At 44.2% G+C, this 19,442-nt stretch overlaps 1 protein-coding gene across 20 annotated transcripts in view; it reads right to left on the bottom strand.

Annotated features, from left to right (window-relative positions):
* ascc3 (activating signal cointegrator 1 complex subunit 3) overlaps window positions 1–10,864 on the bottom strand; it is a 258,535-nt gene extending 247,671 nt beyond the window's left edge. For 5 of the 20 annotated variants that reach the window (XR_009794992.1, XR_009794991.1, XR_009794993.1 and 2 more), the window contains exons 1-2: window positions 10,623–10,777; window positions 10,170–10,314 (exon numbers count right to left, since the gene is read on the bottom strand). Coding sequence is in view for 10 of the 20 variants with exons in the window: in XM_061819564.1 (XP_061675548.1) it covers window positions 10,170–10,259 (90 nt within the window). In the remaining 10 variants the exon portion in view is untranslated. Of the gene's footprint in view, window positions 1–2,909; window positions 3,087–10,169; window positions 10,315–10,622 lie in introns of those variants that run through there. The other 15 variants (XR_009794990.1, XR_009794995.1, XR_009794994.1 and 12 more) reach the window with 9 other exon arrangements.
* Between the last annotated feature and the right edge of the window lie 8,578 nt (window positions 10,865–19,442).

The raw sequence follows: 19,442 nt of genomic DNA, 5'->3' as shown, positions 1-19,442 counted from the left end.
AGGTGGATTATATTTTGTGCAGACAATGTAATCTGAAAAAGATTGACTGTAAAGTAGTGGTAGGGGAAAGTGTAGCTCGACAGCATAGGATGGTGGTGTGTAGGATGACTTTGGTGGTGGGTGGTTAGATTAAGAAGACAAAGGTAGAGCAGAGAACCAGTGGTGGAAGCTGAGAAAGGAAGAATGTTGTGCGGCCTTTCGGAAAGAGGTGAGACAGGCTCTCGATGGACAGCAGAAGCTCCCGAAAGACTGGACAACGACAGCCAAAGTAATCAGAGAGATAGACAGAAGAGTACTTGGTGTGTCTTTTGGTAGGAAAGGGGAGAAGGAGACTTGGTGGTGGAACCCCAAAATACACTGAGTCATAGAAGGAAAGAGATTAGCGAAGAAGAAGTGGGACACTCAGAGGACTGAGGAGAGGCGAAAGGAGTACATCGAGATGTGACGTACGGCAAAGGTGGAGGTGGCAAAGACTAAACAAGAGGCATATGATGACAAGTACACCAGGTTGGACACGAAAGATGGAGAAAAGGATCTCTTCAGGTGGGCAAGATGGAGGGATAGAGATGGGAAGGATGTACAGCAGGCAAGGGTGATTAAGGATAGAAATGGAAATGTGTTGACTGGTGCCAGTAGTGTGCTAAATAGATGGAATACTTTGAGAAGTTGATGAATGAAGAAAATGAGGGAGAAGGAAGAGTTGAAGAGGCAAGTCTGAAGGACCAGGAAGTGGCAATGATTAGTAAGGGGGAAGTCAGAAAGGCACTACAAAGGATGAAAAATGGAAAGGCAGTGGTCCTGATGACATACCGGTAGAGGTATTGAAACAATTTGGAGAGATGGCTGTGGAGTTTTTGACCAACTTATACAACAGACTACTAGTGGGCGAAAAGATGCCTGAAGAATGGATGAAAAGTGTTCTAGTTCCCATTTTTAAGAACAAAGGGGATGTTCAGAGCTTTGGGAATTATAGAGGAATAAAGTTGATGAGCCACACAATGACGTTATGGGAAAGAGTAGTGGAGGCTAGACTCAGGACAGAAGTAAGTATCTGCGAGGAACAGTATTGTTTCTTGCCGAGAAAGAGTACCACAGATGCATTATTTGCCTTGAGGATATTAGTGGAAAAGTACAGAGGTCAGAAGGAGCTACATTGTGTCTTTGTGGATCTAAAGAAAGCCTATGACAGAGTACCATGAGAGGAACTGTGGTACTGCATGCGTAAGTCTGGTGTGGTAGAGAAGTATGTTAAAATAGTACAGGACATGTATGGCAGCAGAACAATGGTGAGGTGTGCCTTAAGTGTGACAGAAGAATTTAAGGTGGAGGTGGGACTGCATCAGGGATCAGCTCTGAGCCCCTCCTGTTTGTAGTGGTAATGGATAGGCTGACAGATGAGGTTAGACTGGAATCCCCTTGGACCATGATGTTCGCAGATATTCTGATATGCAGTGAAAGCAGGGAGCATGCAGAGGAACAATTAGAAAGATGGAGACATGCACTGGAAAGGAGAGTAATGAAGATTAGCTGAAGTAAAACAGAATATAAGTGTGTGAATGAGAAAGGTGGAGGGGGAAGAGTGAGGCTACAGGGAGAAGAGATAGCGAGGGTGGAGGACTTCTAATACTTGGGGTCAACAATCCAGCGCGATGGTGAGTGTGGTAAGGAAGTGAAGAAACGGGTCCAAGCAGATTGGGAACACCTGGCGGAAGGTGTCTGGTGTGTTATGTCACAGAAGAGTCTACTATATTTCGGGTCATTGTCATGTTCAAAGACCCAACCACAACCCATCATCAATGCTCTGACTGAGGGAAAGAGGTTGTTCCCCAAAATCTCCCAATACACACCCAATGTCATCCTCTTCTTAATACAGTGCAGTCGTCCTGTCCCATGTGCAGAAAAACACCCCCAAAGCATGATGCTACCTCCCCCATGCTTCACAGCAGGGATGGTGTCCTTGGGATGGAAATCATCATTCGTTTTCCTCCAAACACTGTTAGTGGAATTATGACCAAAAAGTTCCAGTTTGGTCTGATCTGACCACAAAACATTCTCCCATGACTCCTCTGTATTATCCAAATGGTCATTGGCAAACTTAAGATGGGCCTTGACGTGCTGGTTTAAGCAGGGGAATCTTTCATGCCATGCATGATTTCAAACCATGACGTCTTAAGTATTACCAATAGTCACCTTACAAACTAATATTCATCTTGGAAATGGTGGTCCCGGCTCTTTTCATGTCCTTGACCAAGTCCTGTCGTGTAGTCCTGGGATGATTCCTCACCTTTCTCAGGATCATTTAGACCCCACGCCATAATATCTTGCATGGGGATCCACTCCGATTGAGACTGACCATCATGTTTAGCTTCTTCCATTTTTTAATGATTGCTCCAACAGTTTTTTTTCCCTACCAAGCTGCTTGGCAATAGCTCCGTAGCCTTTTACAGCCATGTGGAGTTGTACAATTTTGTCTCTGCTGTCTTTGGACAGCTCTTTTGTCTTAGCCATGTTACAAGTTTGAGTCTTATTGATTGTATGGGGTGGACAGGTGTCTCTATGCAGCTAATGACCTCACTCAGGTGAGTCTGATTCAGGATAATACATGGAGTGGAGGTGGACTTTTAAAGGCGGACTAACAGGTCATTGAGGGTCAGAATTCTAGCTGATAGGTGTTCAAATACTTATTTGCAAGTGTATCACATAAATTGTACATTATAATTTCTGGATTTTTCTTTTTAGATTATCTCACTCACAGTGGACATGCACCTACGATGAAAATTTCAGACACCTCCATGATTTCTAAGTGGGAGAATATAGCAGGGTGTTGAAATACTTATTTTCTTCACTGTGGCAGGGTGTTGAAATACTTATTTTCTTCACTGTACATAAGTTACTGGATGGGCTTGCACCTCTGCTTCTCACGCAGGGCTCTTCATATGGAATATCCTGGAGCTCCCTTTAAAATATATCAGCCTTGGCCACAGGAGAGAAAAGGCATGCCTTGTAATGGAGATGGACTCCATTAACCACCATTTGATAACTGCAAAAGTTCCAATTCACACTGGTCCAAGTGGAAAGGAAGTACACTACAGAAGTGGATCAGAAGAATAATAATATTTATTTGACAAGTACAGTAGTGTTCAAAATAGCAGTCCAATGTGACTAATCAGATTAATCCACGTTTTCGGTATATTTCTTTTGCTCCTTGCCAAACAAGTGACTAGTAGGTGCAGTTGATTCTCAGAAAACCAACAAGACCCAGTATTAATAATATACACACTCTGAAGGCCGTGATGTTGGGGAATTTGTTGAAAGGGGTGTTTTTATTAAAAAAAAAAAAAAAGAAGTTAGGTGTCGCCACAGCGTGTCACCTCAAACAAAAGTATATTTGTTTGGCACAATTTTCATTTGGACAAACATTTTTTATTCTAGGACTTACCAATCCTTTGAATTACTATATTAATATTTTGTTGTCCCTCCACGAACTGTCACCTTACCGTGGTGGAGGGATTTGTGTGTCCTGATCATCCGAAGCGCTAAGTTGTCTGTGGCTTCGTCCCCCTGGTAGTGTGACCCATGACAAAAAGGTCCAAGGTGAGGTACCAGAAAGTACCACTCCGTAACCCCTATGATGAAAACAAATATTGGATCTCAGTTTCCCTGGGCCCTCCACTGCAGCCAGATTTGGAGGTGGGGCCCAAAAGCGAGCGCCTCGTGTCCCGGCCTGCACCCATGGGGCTTGGCCAGGGCACAGTGCGAAAGCGCATTTTCACTACACCTTGGCTATTATTACGTGCATGTTTTTGTTTTAACTCAATCACTTTGACAACTTTGTAGCAGCGTGGAAGAGGCTGGCGGTTGGTCAAGTCGGTCTCTGAAAAGAGGTCAAGCAGCACATCAAGTGTTTGTGCCTATTAGTATGAGAGACTGTTAAGTGTCAGGGACAACTAAGGCAAGTGTTGCTGTCGATGGGAGTTCCTATGAAGTCTTTGGGAAAAGGTTGTCATTTTTGTATCGCCAAAGTCATGGACTAACTCACCATCTGCACCCTTCACTTCCAAAACGTCAAGAAGTAGCTTAATTGTCTGCTCAAAGAGATGTTGCTAGTTAAAAGACTGAGGCAGAGTCATAACTTGTGAACCTGAATCAAGAAGCCAGTTGACCTCTGCATCTCTCACAATCACTTAAGTTGTATTCTTGATCCCAACCAGCCACGTGGGGAATTGAAACGGTTGACCTCGCTTTGAATGTTGCCGACTGGAACATGTTTTGGCTTTAGTGTTCTGTGCTAGTGTATCAACATTGTTCGTTTTAACCGGAGTTGTGTCTTTACTGTTCACACCTAAGGGAGATAATTGACTCGCCTCAGCCCCTGTTCATCCCACAACAGTTAAATGTAGATTTGAACCATTTTGTTCTTCCCACTGCTTCTTCTTGTCTGACACTAGGAGAAGATTGGTGCAGAATGAAGAAATGTGTCGGTTCTCACCACGGTTGAAACAGTACCGGGGCCTGTGTTTGTAAGTCTGATTCTTTTCGGTTTGGCTTTACATGCTCGTGTCGGCGTCATCTTGCTTCAACACTCTGCTCTGTGGCTTCCCTGCTGACCCCTTTTTACTCATCATGTTTGTCTTCTTCTGTGACATCAATGTAGTGAGCCGACTTTGCAAGCACCCCACCTACTTTCTCCTAGAACTATGAGCAAAAGGTCTGAGAACCTGGGTGGAATACTTTTAATTTGTTCCAGTTACAAGGAGTTCTCCCAACAACCCCTCCAGAACTGTTTAAGGAGGTGTTTGTCTACCTCTTCATGTGTCGCTCCACCTCTTTTCGTAGCTCAGTTTAAGGTTAACTACAGCCAATGAAGGTAAGTAGATAGGTTCTCACCAGGGTCTTGGATGGTGTTCAAGAATTGAGCAAAAAGCTTCTCTCCATCTTCCACTGTACCAAAGTCTGAGTCTAAGAGCAGTAAGTAGGCTGCTGGCTGTGACTCAGTCCGTAAACCTCTAACTACATAAGCTACTGGTGGGGGCAAGCCCTAAAGAATGTTTTCTCGAAATTTGCAGAGGAGGCATGCTTTGATCATTTTGAAGCAAGTCAATGTGGGTGCACCAGGTGTCAAAGTCAGCTTCATGGTTAAGTATGGGAGTCTTCCCGGATCAAGTAAACTATCAGGAGACCATGTGCTTTAGTGTTGAGAGAGGGGGTAAAAAAAAAAAAGGGGGGGGGGTGTTTGAGAGGGTTGTTCAGAACATGTTTGGAGACTTTAATTGGCCTGGCTCTCACGTCCCCCTGATCAGAAGAAAGACGTCTTGTCTGTTATTTGTGCAATTATTCTAGCAAATTAGGTGATAAACCTAACAGAACTTCGACTGCGCAGATTTGCGAGTGCGATCACACCCGTCAAGTCACAGTGACTGAAAATCCCATGACATTCCCTGACCCAAGCCAATTATTTTTTATTTACTGGAGTTTCCAAGACCTGGAAAAGCAACGTTTCTTCCCATGATATTCCCTGAACTGTACGAACCCTGGCAACATGAAGTGTAATAAAAAGTACATATGAAAAATAATCTCATTGTTGCCTATAAAAATCTCATCAGTTTTGGGGAAATCCCATTGGTTTTCAACATGGTGAGATTTTCTCCAGGACTATCCCTCTAAGACTCCTGCAAGATGTAAAATCTTTATTTAGCACAGGTAAGAGATAAGAGTGTTAATGTCCCATATTGTGTTAAACTTGTACAGAGTGCCTTTACCCATTTGTGGTTCCCCTTACAGACCAGTGCAATGTTTAAAGTGAGAAATTGTGCAATAGTCTACAAAATATATTACTAATACTGATTGGAGCAGCAGGATGTGAGTGTCATAACAATGGCACAAGGCAGAAAAATAGTTAGTTTACTGATCAAGAATTTAATGACTAAATTGCCAGAGGGGAAAAAAACTGTTCAAATGCCTGTTAGTTTTAACTTTCATTGATCTATAAGCGCTTTCCCGACGAAAGGAGCAGGAAGATCTGGCGGCCGGGATGTGGAGGATCCGAATGGATCCTGCCTGCTCTGGACTCAGTTGGCGTTGCATGCAAGTCCTCAAAAGTGGGTAGAGTGGAGCCCACAATCCATTCTGCGGTTTTGATTGTCCATTGCAGTCGGGAGTTTGTCCTTTTTTGTGGAGAACCTAAACCAGACTGTGATGAAGGTACACAGTATTGATTGGATGGGTTTTTTGAGGGTGGAATGGATGTTCGTGTTACACTTCAGGTCCTTTGAGACTGTAACCCCATGAATTGTTCTTCGACAGTTGACAGAGGACAGTTCAACAGCATCAGGGGCAGCTGTGGTGAAGGATGCCTCCTGAAGTCCTCAATCATTTTATACATTCTTTCATGTTCAATGCCAGGTTGTGTTGACCACACTTCAAAACTTAAGAGGGTTGACAGTCGGATGCCACGAGGTGCAGTTGTTCGTGTAGAGCAAGAGGAGAAGAGAGGAGAGGACACAACGTTGGGGTGCCCCAGTGCTCGTAGGCCATGTGGATGAGGTGGGTTTTCTCTAGGCACTCCGGTTTCCTCCCACATCCAAAAACATGAGACATTAATTAAACACTCTAAATATCCACGAGGTGTGATGTAAGTTCGGCTGTTTGTCTCTGTGTGCCCTGCAATTGGCTGGAAACCAGTTCAGGGTGTCCCCTGCCTCCTGCCCGTTGACAGCTGGAAAGGCTCCAGCACTCCCGCGAAATTGTGGCATTGATCTTTGCATGTTGCAGGTTCTCCGGGGTAAGGCCGCGCTTTTCACTTTCCTTTTCATCTTTGTCCGTCTTCCTCCTCACTTGCAGACTTAGTCAGTCCAAGAAGGTTGTTATCAGTCAGTGGGACGACTGGGAATCGATAAGGGCACAGAAGTCTTGCTCTGTCGTATTGACAAACCCCTCATCCCTAATTCTGCGTGCCAGCTTCTCGGCCTTGTCCACTGCTGAGTGGCTAAATTCATCAGGAGTAAACCCACACTCACTCACACTGAACTCTTTGCTGGTGTTGTCAATTGCCAAGATGAGGCCCTCAATAATGAAACGAATTGTGGAGTGCCTTAAAGGCACGAATGACATCTTCATCCATAGGCTGAATGACAGATATAGTGGGACAGTGAGAGAAGTGAGGACAGGCGAAAAAGAATACATTCAGATGTGACATAGGGCAAAGGTAGAGGTGGCGAAGGCTAAACAAGAGGCATATGACGACATGTACACCAGGTTGGACATGAAAGAATGAGAAAAGGATCTCGACAGGCTGGCCAGACAGAGGGATAGAAATGGGAAGGATGTGCAGCAGATAAGGGTGACTAAGGATAGAGATGGAAATGTTTTAACTGGTGCCAGTAGTGGGCTGAATAGATGGAAAGAATACTTTGAGAAGTAAATGACTGAAGAAAATGAGAGAGAAGGAAGAGTACAAGAGGCACGTGTGAAGGACCAGGAAATGGCAATGCTTAGCAAGGGGGAAGTTAGAAAGGCACTACAAGGGATGAAAAATGGAAAGGCAGTTGGTCCTGATGACATACCTGTGGAGGTATTGAAGGAATTTGGAGAGGTGGCTTTGGAGTTTTTGACCAGATCTTCAAACAACAAAAGATCAACAAAGAGCCGAGCCCAGACCTTGTGTCCCCATCCTGGCTCAAAGTCTGCACAGACCAACTTGCTCCTGTCTACACACAGATCTTCAACAGGTTTCTCGAATTGTGTGACGTACCAACCTGCTTCAAAAACTCCACCATCATATCGGTCCCCAAAAGAGCATAAGTCTCAGGTCCTAATGACTACAGGCCTGCTGCCTTGACATCTGTGATCATGAAGTCCGTTGAACGGCTGGTGCCGGACCACCTCAAGAGCATCACAGGTGCCGAGCTGGACCAACTGCAGTTTGCCTATTGAGCTAACAGGTCTGCGGATGATGTCGACAACACGGGTCTGCACTTAATCCTTGAACATTTCGACAGTCAGGGAACCTATGTGAGGATCATGTTCAGGGACTTTAGCTCTGCCTTTAACACCATCATCCCCAAACTGCTCTCCTTCAAGCTTCTCCAGCTCAGCGCCTCATCTACCATCTGCCAGTGGAACTACAACTTCCTGACGGGCAAGACACAGCAGGTGAGACGAGGGGACACTAGCTCATCCACGTGCACTATCACTGGGGAACCCCAAAGTTGCGTCCTCTCCCCTCTGCTCTTCTCTCCCTCTACACAAACTCCTGAAGTTTGGAGATGACACAGCCTCATCAAAAATGGCAACGAGTCTGCGTATCAAAAGGAAGTAGCGAAATTGAAGCTTTGGTGTGGCCAACACAATCTGGCGTCGAACACATGAAAGACTGTAGAAATGATTGTGGACTTCAGGAGGCATCCTTCACCACTGCTGACCCTCACGCTGTCCTACTGTCTTGTGTCAACTGTCTAGACCTACAAGTTCTTGGGAATTACAGTCTCACAGGACCTGAAGTGGGAGACGAACATCAACTCATCAGGCATGAGGCTTTCGGCAAGTATGGTAACCGATCTTTCGGTTCCGTTGATTTTTGTCCTGGGAAACTGTGGGAAACTATTTTATATTCATATTCTGCACCTCAGCTTTATCACCTCACCTTCTTTTTTGGTTTCGGCAATATATTCTTCAGATATAGTCCACTTTTGGAACGTCTTTAGGGACACAGTCTCTTGTCTTTTACGCTTAGCAACCGACATGTTTGACTTGCGTTTGAGTGACCCGGATATGAATAACTCGACCTTGCGCATGCATAGCGCAGAAGCGGAAACCGGTGCCGTTTGTAAACCACACTGACAAAGCTGGGCGTTTTAATCATTAAAAATAAAGGGGTTAATGTAGGTTCGTTTTGTACAGATTGTTGTATTTCGTTGAGAACTTGTTTTACATTCCACACGTGGACGTCTTTTCTCAATCTGGGTAACGACACTGTAACGGAACGATCGTTTCCGTGAAATGCTCACACCTGCTCATGGATATTTCTTTTGGCTTGTCCCGTTAGGGGTCGCCACAGCGTGACATCTCAGATGAACACTAATATTTGTTTTGCAGAGTTTTTACGCCGGATGCCCTTCCTGACGCAATTCCCTCTTGTGGAATGGAGGCCCCAGTGAGATACAAACTCACAACCCCTGGTTTACCAAACCAATGCTCTAACCACTGAGCTACTCAAATCCTCAAAAAAAAATCCTTGCTAATGATGTACGTCTTGCGGCTCCCGAGTAAGCAAGGAATGTCACAAGAACTACTGAGACAGTTCTACACAGCGGTCATCTAATCAGTACTGTGTACCTCCATCAAAGTCTCATTTGGGGCTGCCACAAAAAGGACAAACTCCAATTGCAACGGACAATCAAAAACGCTGAGCTGACTGTCAGCACCACACTACCCACCCTTGGAGACTTACATGCCACTCAAACTCAGACCAGTGCGGGCAGGATCCTTTCGGACTGTCCACATCCTGGCGACCAGCTCTTCCAGCTCCTTCCTTCGAGTACTCGCTACCGATCAATGGAAATCAAAACTAGGAGGCATTCAAACAAATTTTTTCCTCTCCCTCAATTAAGTTATTCGATTCTTGGTCAGCGAACCCACTTATTTCTGACTTGCGCTATTGTTGGCACACACCCTCACATCAAGCTGGTCCAATCAGTATTAGGAATATATATTGTTTTTATATTTTCCATGAATTTCACCCAAAATCATGATATATAAAACTTTTTTGTGAATGCTGTGTGAGCAAACGGTTCTCAAAACGTAAGCGCACTTTAAAATCCAGGAAAATGATGCATACCTTAGACTCGCTGAGTACTCATGTAATGTTCATACATGTAAATCAGAAAATTTTATCGGACTATTAACAACTTAACTGAATAGTGTTTTTTTAATCACTGGATTCGTATTTAACACAATTGAGGTTAACAATTGAGATGTCGTTCCAGTTTCTCACATGGACAAATAAATTACCCACTCCTTGCCTGAATTTAAAACAGTCAGCAAGTATCTATACGCGACGACGTACAGTATGTTACAACAACACATGTAATAATCGAATACCCAAGAAGGATATCATCAGAAACTCAGTCGATGTTAAAGCCTTAAAGACGATAGGTTTCAATGCAACTTACCTTGAGATCGGAGACGTTCTCATTTAAGTCCTCCTTCTTGGTGACAATAGAAAAGGAGCGTAAAGCTCCTGTCAGCCGCGGAGGAGACATTCTACGTAGTTTTCTAAATGCTCCTGTATGACAAGATTTTTGCTCCAGATAAAACCTATGATGGGAAAATATAGTCTCTTTAATGCTCACGATTTACAAGAATACTATTTTAACAATAAAGATCGTGCCTGAAAAACAATGTGCCGTATTTGAAAGGTAAGGACGTTTTATAACTGTTACGAGTTGATGGGGGGGGGGGGTTTGACTGTAGCTAATGTTAGCTTGCGACCCTGACTGTCACTGCGTCGAGGATACAATCTTATAGCTATGTTAGATGTATTGAACCTTTAACACCGTAAACGTGATGGTAAAACAGTCGTCAAACGTATCGAACACTGACACATTTCATACAGCGACACATACGTTTAAAAACACTTTTCCCGAGTGTAGCGCCTGTAACCAGAGAGTAAAACGACCCGGCAAGCACACGTCAACTCAAGTTCCAGTCCAGAGCACAAAGAATTATGGGTGTGGTAGTTCTTTCTGAAAAAGACAACAAAGGCGATTTCACGCCTGCTACATGACGTCACAATCAGGTGATTTTCAGCCTCGCGCCGTATTGGAAGTCAAAGTGATTGCTTGGAGGGTTGCATTCTCAATGAATATATGGCTCGTTTCGACAATACTATTGTGGGGTTTACATAATTCACCCGCGGGACCTCGAGTTGGGGTGCGGGGTTCCGCACGGACTGTTTTTGTTGTTGCGCTTCCGGAGTAAAGGTTAACAGAGTTTCCGCCGTTATGCCCTCAGTTTACCGCTGAACTCTGGAACGCAGTCGCTGAGAGTTTGGCGGTCACGCTGCACTGCACTACCGCCTATCACCCACAGGCGAACGGTCTTTGCGAGCAGTTCCACCGCTCCATGAAAGCAGCCCTGCGTGCCGGCTTGACGGACGGCAACTGGTTCGATAAGCTCCCGTGGGTCATGCTCGGCCTCAGGTGCGCCCCCAAGGAGGACCTGTTGTCCTCATCCGCCGAACTCTTCTACGGTAACCCACTGCGGGTCCCCGGCGAATTCATCCCGGACGCCACAGCGCCCTGGTCCGCAGCCAGGCAACGTCCTCCCTGCTGGGTTCGCGCCGGTTCCCACGTCGCAACATGGCACCCCAGCTGCCCGGCTGCCCCGTCACCTGCGCTCTGCGGATTTTGTGTTTGTTCGTCATGACGCCCACCGTGGACCTCTCTGCCCCCCATACGACGGGCCGCTCAGGGTCCTGGAGCACGGGGATAAGAGCCTGCTCGTGGACATTGCCGGCAGACCCGAGACTGTTTCCGTGGACAGGGTCAAACCCGCGCACCTGGACATTGCCCAGCCTTTGGGGTTGGCCCTCCCCCCGCGCCGGGGTCGTCCCCCTTTGCCCTGTGCCCCTGCGCCTGCCGGGGTGCCCTTGACCCGGCCTGGGCCCTTGTCCCTTGACTCAATGGACAGTGCGGCCCCGCCCCCCCTCGGCCCCTACAGTGCACACCCGCCGGGGTCGGGTCGTCATCCCTCCACGGCACAAGGATTTTGACGATGGGTGAATTTTGGGGGGGCTTGTGTGGTGTTTACATAATTCACCCGCGGGACCTCGAGTTGGGGCACCGACTGTTTTTGTTGTTGCGCTTCCGGAGTAAAGGTTAACAGAGTTCCCGCCGTTATGCGAGTAGTGTTTTGATGTCGAACAATAAAGCAAGTTCTGTTCCTGTGTCCGACACTCCGCCTCCGACTCCTTTTCTCCGGCGCTACATTATCGTCAATCTCAGCCCGAAATGCGGACAGGGCCCTCACGACACGCACCACATTTTCACCTGCGCAGCAGCTCCCAGTATGACTATGCTGACCGTAATGGACCTGTGGAAACGCCCGAAGTCGACTGAAAAATGCAATTGCCTGGCTACAACAACAAAAACAACAAGCAAGCGTACCGGCGGACGTCTCCATGGACCAGTGACTCCATTATTTTTTCAAACTTGCACAAACCGACCAGTCTCCAGGTATGGGTCACTTCTGTGCTGTGGTTGGCTGCTCCAACAGAGCTGGCGGCATTGTCAAAAGCAGATGTAAAAAAAATCTGTCCCATTCGTATCGTGTCTGCTCAGATTATTTTGTCATTGGTAAGTTTTTTTGGCAGTTGAGTGATAAATTTAAATAAATGACGTGGATCTGCAAGCCCAGACAATGGTGGGTCATGTATGGCTGCATGGTGTGGAGACAAGTGCGACCGGGATTTGAATTTGAATAAGATTTGAAATTAAAATGAAATTGACATGTTATGTGGATTTGAATTTGAAATGTTGAATTCAATAATTTGCGCCGGTCCCAAGCCTGGATAAATGCAGAGGGCTGCGTCAGGAAGGGCATCCGGCGTAAAAACTGCCAAACAAATATGAGCATTCATCTAAAGAATCCCATACCGGATCGGTCGTTGCCTGGGTTAACAACGCCCGCCCCCGGCACTGCTAACCTGCAGGCCGTGGGTGGAAATTCAGCTACTGTGGGTCCAAGACAAAGAAGAGGAGGAAACCGGATCCGTCGTCAGAAGAAAAAGAGGAATGCACAGAGCCTACAACTGAGTGTAGGGACTTTGAATGTTGGTACTATGACAGGAAAAACTCAGGGGTTGGTTGACATGATGATTAGGAGAAAGTTTGATGTACTGTGCATCCAAGAGAGCAGGTGAAAATGTAGTAAGGCTAGAAGTTTAGGAGCAGGGTTTAAATTCTACCATAGAGCAGATGGGAAAAGAAATGGAGTAGGGGTTAATTTAAAGGAAAAGCTGGCTAAGAATGTATGTATGTATGAGTATCAGATCGAGTGATGAGACTAAAATTTGAAATTGAGGGTCTTATGTATAATGTGGTTAGCGGCTATGCCCCACAGGTAGGATGTGACCTAGAATTGAAAGGGAAATTCTGGAAGGAACTAGATGAAGTAGTTCTGAGCATCCCAGACAGTGAGAGAGTTGTGATTGGTGCAGATTGTAATGGACATTGGTAAAGGAAACTGGCGATGAAGAAGTGATGGGTAATTACGGCATCCAGGAAAGGAACTTTGAGGGACAGATGGTGGTGGACTTTGCAAAAAGGATGGAGATGGCTGTAGTGTACACTTATTTCCAGGAGAGGGAGGAACATGTAGTGACCTACAAGAGTGGAGGTAGAAGCACACAGGTGGATTATATTTTGTGCAGACGACGTAATCTGAAAGAGATTACTGACTGTAAAGTAGTGGTAGGGGAGAGTGTAGCTCGACAGCATAGGATGGTGGTGTGTAGGATGACTCTGGTGGTGGGTGGGAAGATTAAGAAGACAAAGGTAGAGCAGAGAAACATGTGGTGGAAGCTGAGAAAGGACGAATGTTGTGCGGCCTTTCAGAAAGAGGTGAGACAGGCTCTCGATGGACAGCAGAAGCTCCCGGAAGACTGGACTACGACAGCCAAGGTAATCAGAGAGACAGGCAGGAGAGTACTTGGTGTGTCTTTGGGTAGGAAAGGGGAGAAGGAGACTTGGTGGTGGAACCCCAAAATACAGGAAGTCATAGAAGGAAAGAGATTAGCGAAGAAGAAGTGGGACAGTGAGAGGACTGAGGAGAGGCGAAAGGAGTACATCGACATGCGACGTAGGGCAAAGGTAGAGGTGGCAAAGGCTAAACAAGAGGCATATGAAGACATGTACACCAGGTTGGACACGAAAGAAGGAGAAAAGGATCTCTACAGGTTGGCCAGACAGAGGGATAGAGATGGGAAGGATGTGCAGAAGGTTAGGGTGATTAAGGATAGAGATGGAAATGTGTTGACTGGTGCCGGTAGTGTGCTAAATAGATGGAAAGAATACTTTGAGAAGTTGATGAATGAAGAAAATGACAGAGAAGGAAGAGTTGAAGAGGCAAGAGTGAAGGACCAGGAAGTGGAAATGATTACTAAGGGGGAAGTCAGAAAGGCACTACAAAGGATGAAAAATGGGAAGGCAGTTGGTCCTGATGACATACCGGTAGAGGTATGGAAGCAATTTGGAGAGATGGCTGTGGAGTTTTTGACCAACTTATTCAACAGAATACTAGCGGGCGAAAAGATGCCTGAAGAATGGAGGAAAAGTGTTCTAGTTCCCATTTTTAAGAACAAAGGGGATGTTCAGAGCTGTGGGAACTATAGAGGAATAAAGTTGATGAGCCACACAATGAAGTTATGGGAAAGAGTAGTGGAGGCTAGACTCAGGACAGAAGTAAGTATCTGCGAGCAACAGTATGGTTTCATGCCTAGAAAGAGTACCACAGATGCATTATTTGCCTTGAGGATGCTCGTGGAAAAGTACAGAGAAGGTCAGAAGGAGCTACATTGTGTCTTTGTGGATCTAGAGAAAGTCTATGACAGAGTACCAAGAGAGGAACTGTGGTACTGCATGCGTAAGTCTGGTGTGGCAGAGAAGTATGTTAAAATAGTACAGGACATGTATGATGGCAAAAGAACAATGGTGAGGTGTGCCTTAGGTGTGACAGAGGAATTTAAGGTGGAGGTGGGACTGCATCAGGGATCAGCTCTGAGCCCCTTCCTGTTTGCAGTGGTAATGGATAGGCTGACAGATGAGGTTAGACTGGAATCCCCTTGGACCATGATGTTCGCAGATGATATTGTCATATGCAGTGAAAGCAGGGAGCATGCAGAGGAACAATTGGAAAGATGGAGACATGCACTGGAAAGGAGAGGAATGAAGATTAGCAGAAGTAAAACAGAATATATGTGCGTGAATGAGAAAAGTGGAGGGGGAAGAGTGAGGCTACAGGGAGAAGAGATAGCGAGGGTGGACGACTTCAAATACTTGGGGTCAACAATACAGAGCAATGGAGAGTGTGGTCAGGAAGTGAAGAAACGGGTCCAAGCAGGTTGGAACAGCTGGCGAAAGGTGTCTGGTGTGTTATGTGACAGAAGAGTCTCTGCTAGGATGAAGGGCAAAGTTTACAAAACAGTGGTGAGGCCGGCCATGATGTACGGATTAGAGACGGTGGCACTGAAGAAACAACAGGAAGCTGAACTGGAGGTGGCAATGTGGCGGACAATTAATGCGCATGCTCTGCAGTGACATCGGTCGTAAGCCTTCTATTTGCCCGCAACTTCACGTCGCGTGAGTAAGAAAGCGTAACAAGATTGGCTGGCTGCCGGGTGTTGGGTTCTGAAATCCTTTGCTAATGTCTCTAACTTAAAGTAACCCCATCTTCTGAACAGCGAAACTGAATTTTAACAACGAAGTTGAATTTCAGGCAGCGAATTATTGAATTTCAGAGATAGAATTATTGAATTTAACATTTCAAACTCAAATCCATGTAATATTTCAATTTCATTTTAATTTAAAAACCTATTCAAATTCAAATCTTGTTAGCGAATTATTGAATTTAACATTTCAAAGTCGAATCCACAAACCATTTCAATTTCATTTTAATTTCAAATCCCGTTCAAATTCGAATCCACTTAACATTTCAATTTCATTTTAATTTCAAATCCTGTTCAAATTCAAATCCCGGTGGCACTTCCATATGTTGGCACTTTGAACATGTGAACATTGAAACTGATACTAAACAGGAAAACATGGTTCCACTTATAATGCTATATATAAGAAGAAGAAGAAGATATATATACATGTTTTTGTTTCAAATACAGTGGGTAACTGTTACAAGTACAACAAGTAGAACAGCCTGACATGTTAGATGGACAATGAGACAATAAAATTTTGAAGTATAATTGTTTGTTTTCACACTTACATAACATTAGGTACATCATATTTATATGGCCAAAACGTTGTGATAAACCCCCCCCTCCCCCCCCAAAAAAATGTGTTTCCAGTAACATAGACTAAGAAAACTGGGATCGGTAGGTAGAGATTTTTTTTTTTTTTGGGGGGGGGTTGTATTGACTACTTTTGAGGAGGACTTCAAGGGGAGTATGCAGTTTGTGTCTTTGTCTTTGCTGAAGTAAAGTCAATTTCAGCAATTGGACGATACTCCACATCTTTTAAAGGTGTTGGCACCTTCCAGTATGCTCTCTTGTGTGACAGTCTTTGAGTCCCGTATCCTGATGTTGGCTTCAACCCAAAACAGCAGTGCTGCAACATGTGAACAAGCTTCTCCCAGACCAGGCCTGCAGTTGGAATGTGCAGCAACAATTTCCCCACTTCGTTTAGCAATCATCCAAGGCCAAATGATCATTAAATTACTCCTGGCCTCACAAACATTACATACATTTAAATGTACATGAATTAAATCATTGGATTTGCTAAAAAGCTGTAGTGGGAACGTCTACATTGAACTGAGAAAAGTGAGAGTGTAATGAAATATAGATCATATGAAATGTAAACACTGACCTTTCCACTGACTTGGTGGTATCCATTTCTGACAACAACTCCCACATCGCGAACCCGGCCACACACAAGCTGATTGTATACATCCATGCTCTTGTAAGCTTTCTGGTCATCCATGGTATAAACACTTGGAGTGAAGATAAAATAGTTCACAATGTCAGGATAAGTTACAGCACTCGAACTCCCGGGGGGTTGTTTGTCTTCCAATATGGCGGACAATTAATGCGGATGCTCAGCAGTGATGTCAGTCGCACCCCTCTATAGAGCTCGTGCACCATTTTCACAGCATCATATTGCCAGTCAAACAGCTGCTCGACATCGTGGGAGACATTGAACCGGAGAAGAATATTTACAATGGATAGGTTTCCAATGACGTCACCACAGTCCTTAGACCATTCAGATAAATTAACGATAGAAAAGAACTTCACGATTCACCCATCACCTGTGTTCTGTGACCTCTATGACACAAGATCGCGTAATTGGAAACCTATCCATACCCGAGACCTGTTGTGCTGTTGGTTGTCACAACAGACGAGACAGATATTCAAAGAGATCATTCTATGGAATACCATCTGAAAAGATCAGAAAATATCGATAAGATTTCAGCAATTAAATATGATGGCTGGTGCCCAAACAAAATACACACACGCCTGTGTTGCGATCGCTTCATTTCAGGTAGGAATTATTATTCTCAATCTCAAATTACCAAAAAGTACTTATAATGCCAAATTGGCTCACTTGAGAACATTGCGTGTTTAAAAAAAAAAAAAACTTGCAGATGTTTACGAAGGTTAAGTGTGACCGTAATCGCTTCCATGTACGTTTCATGGAGACGACTCCATTACCATAGTTAATGAATGCGAGTTTGTGTAAAACCTGGGGTCATTTGTTTAAATATTGGTATTTATATTGAATACTAGCTGAAAAGATCAATGGATTCCGGCAAAGGTTTAGGTGTCGCCAAACACACTTCTGCGTTCACGAGCCGTCAACCATTGTCTTTTTTTCAATCATAGTTAATGAGCGCGAGTTTGTGTAAAACCAGGGGTCATTTATTTAAATATTGGCATTTGTATTGACTACTAGCTGAAAAGATTGATGGATTCCGGCAAAGGTTAACGTGTCGCCGAACACACTTCCGCGTTCACGAGCCGTCAACCGTCATCTTTTTTTCAATGATACAGTAGTTAAATAAATGTGAGTTTGTGTAACACCAGGGGTCATTTATTTAAATTTTGGCATTTGTATTGAATACTAGCTGAAAAGATCGATGCATTCCGGCAAAGGTTAACGTGTCGGCCAACACACTTCCGCATTCACAAGCCGTTAAAACCGTTACTATGTGGGATTTATTCCTCAGTGATGAAAGTCCTCCGGATTTTCAAGTTTTCACAAAAATTTATCCAGAAAATTGAGGAAAAATTGCCTAAAATTAATCCGGATATTAGTAGACGCCCCTCCCATCGCATTCGCTCAAGACATCGCTTATTTTGTGTAGTCTTGTCATTAATTTCCGTGTTTATTTCATAAACATTGTTAACTAAACAAGCCTGCTCCAAAATAACCAGTATTCACCCGGAAACAGGAAATGCAAGTTAACTTTACTGAGCATGTACGGAAGTTAGGCCGAAAGCGCATATTCAGAGCTTCTTCACGTACTGCGAGCGCATTTACATCGAAAGTCATCAACATCATGAGCCATGTCAAAGGAAATTCAGTTACACCAGGGGTTCTCATTGCGTCGATCGCGAGGCAGTGTGACGGCGTGGCCCTCCCCAAAAAAAGACGTTAGACTATCCTCCACCTCGTCGCTTGATTCAGGTGTGGCCTATATGTCTAGCGCACGCACATAAGGGCACATTCTAGCAAGCTGGCCTATTTACGGCAGTCCCGCGATGCGTAACCCCCCCCCACACACACACACACACACAACAATACGTCACAATTGACGACTGGAATGATACAATGTATCGCTATCTTGTTGCCACTAACGCGATTATGTTGAATTACATTGTGGGTATAGACCGTTCATGTTAATTCTTTGACCGGCCAGTGCATTTAACTATTCTTCAGATAAAGTTTGTCAGATGAAGAATGTTTATTTCTTTATTTTAAATACTGTTTTATATCATGTTTTACTAATATCAGTTGAAATTGGAAATTATCATTTCGGAGTTCGAAATTTTTGTTTTCTATTTTAGTTATGTATTAATTTTATTTTTAATTTACAGTTATGTCATATTAATCCTGTAAGTTATTTTAAGGCCATCCCTAATCGCAACTCATTATACTATTAGTATTACTAGATCTATATCTAAGATAGTGAGCAATCTGGTCAAGTGTATCAGTACAACGCAACGTAACAAGTTTGAGACTTAAACATTAATAGTAATTACTACAGATCAACTTCTTTAACATGTTTTGCTGTACGGTATAGAAATTTTAGGATAGATTTTCGTGTATATTCTATATCTATACTATAATATGTATAATGTGGGGGGAAAAGGACAATTTTAGGTGGCTTTTTACTGAATAGTTCACTTAATTAATATGTCTTGAGATAAACTGGCATATTTTAATGGCAAATGTGATTTTTGTGCTACCCAGTGATAGATGGATGGGGCAAAACAATCTGGGCTTGGCCCTTGGGGAACTTTTGCCCAATTTTTTGTTTTTGGTCAGGACTTAGAAATTTTACTTTAAATTTTTGTCTGAATTTTGTTTCCAGATATCAACAGAATGCACCACAGCCATCCATTTTTTCAAAAATTTGCTTTCAAACTCTGGGCGTCGTGTTCCAAGACATATTACCGTGTCGTCTCCAACCGAGTTAGCATTGAGCAATGCTTAGCTTGA

The sequence above is a fragment of the Syngnathoides biaculeatus genome, chromosome 5, assembly GCF_019802595.1.
Source record: "Syngnathoides biaculeatus isolate LvHL_M chromosome 5, ASM1980259v1, whole genome shotgun sequence".
Taxonomy (NCBI): domain Eukaryota; kingdom Metazoa; phylum Chordata; class Actinopteri; order Syngnathiformes; family Syngnathidae; genus Syngnathoides; species Syngnathoides biaculeatus.
The sequence above is the reverse complement of the archived record's forward strand: the minus strand, read 5'-3'. Positions and strand labels throughout refer to the sequence as shown.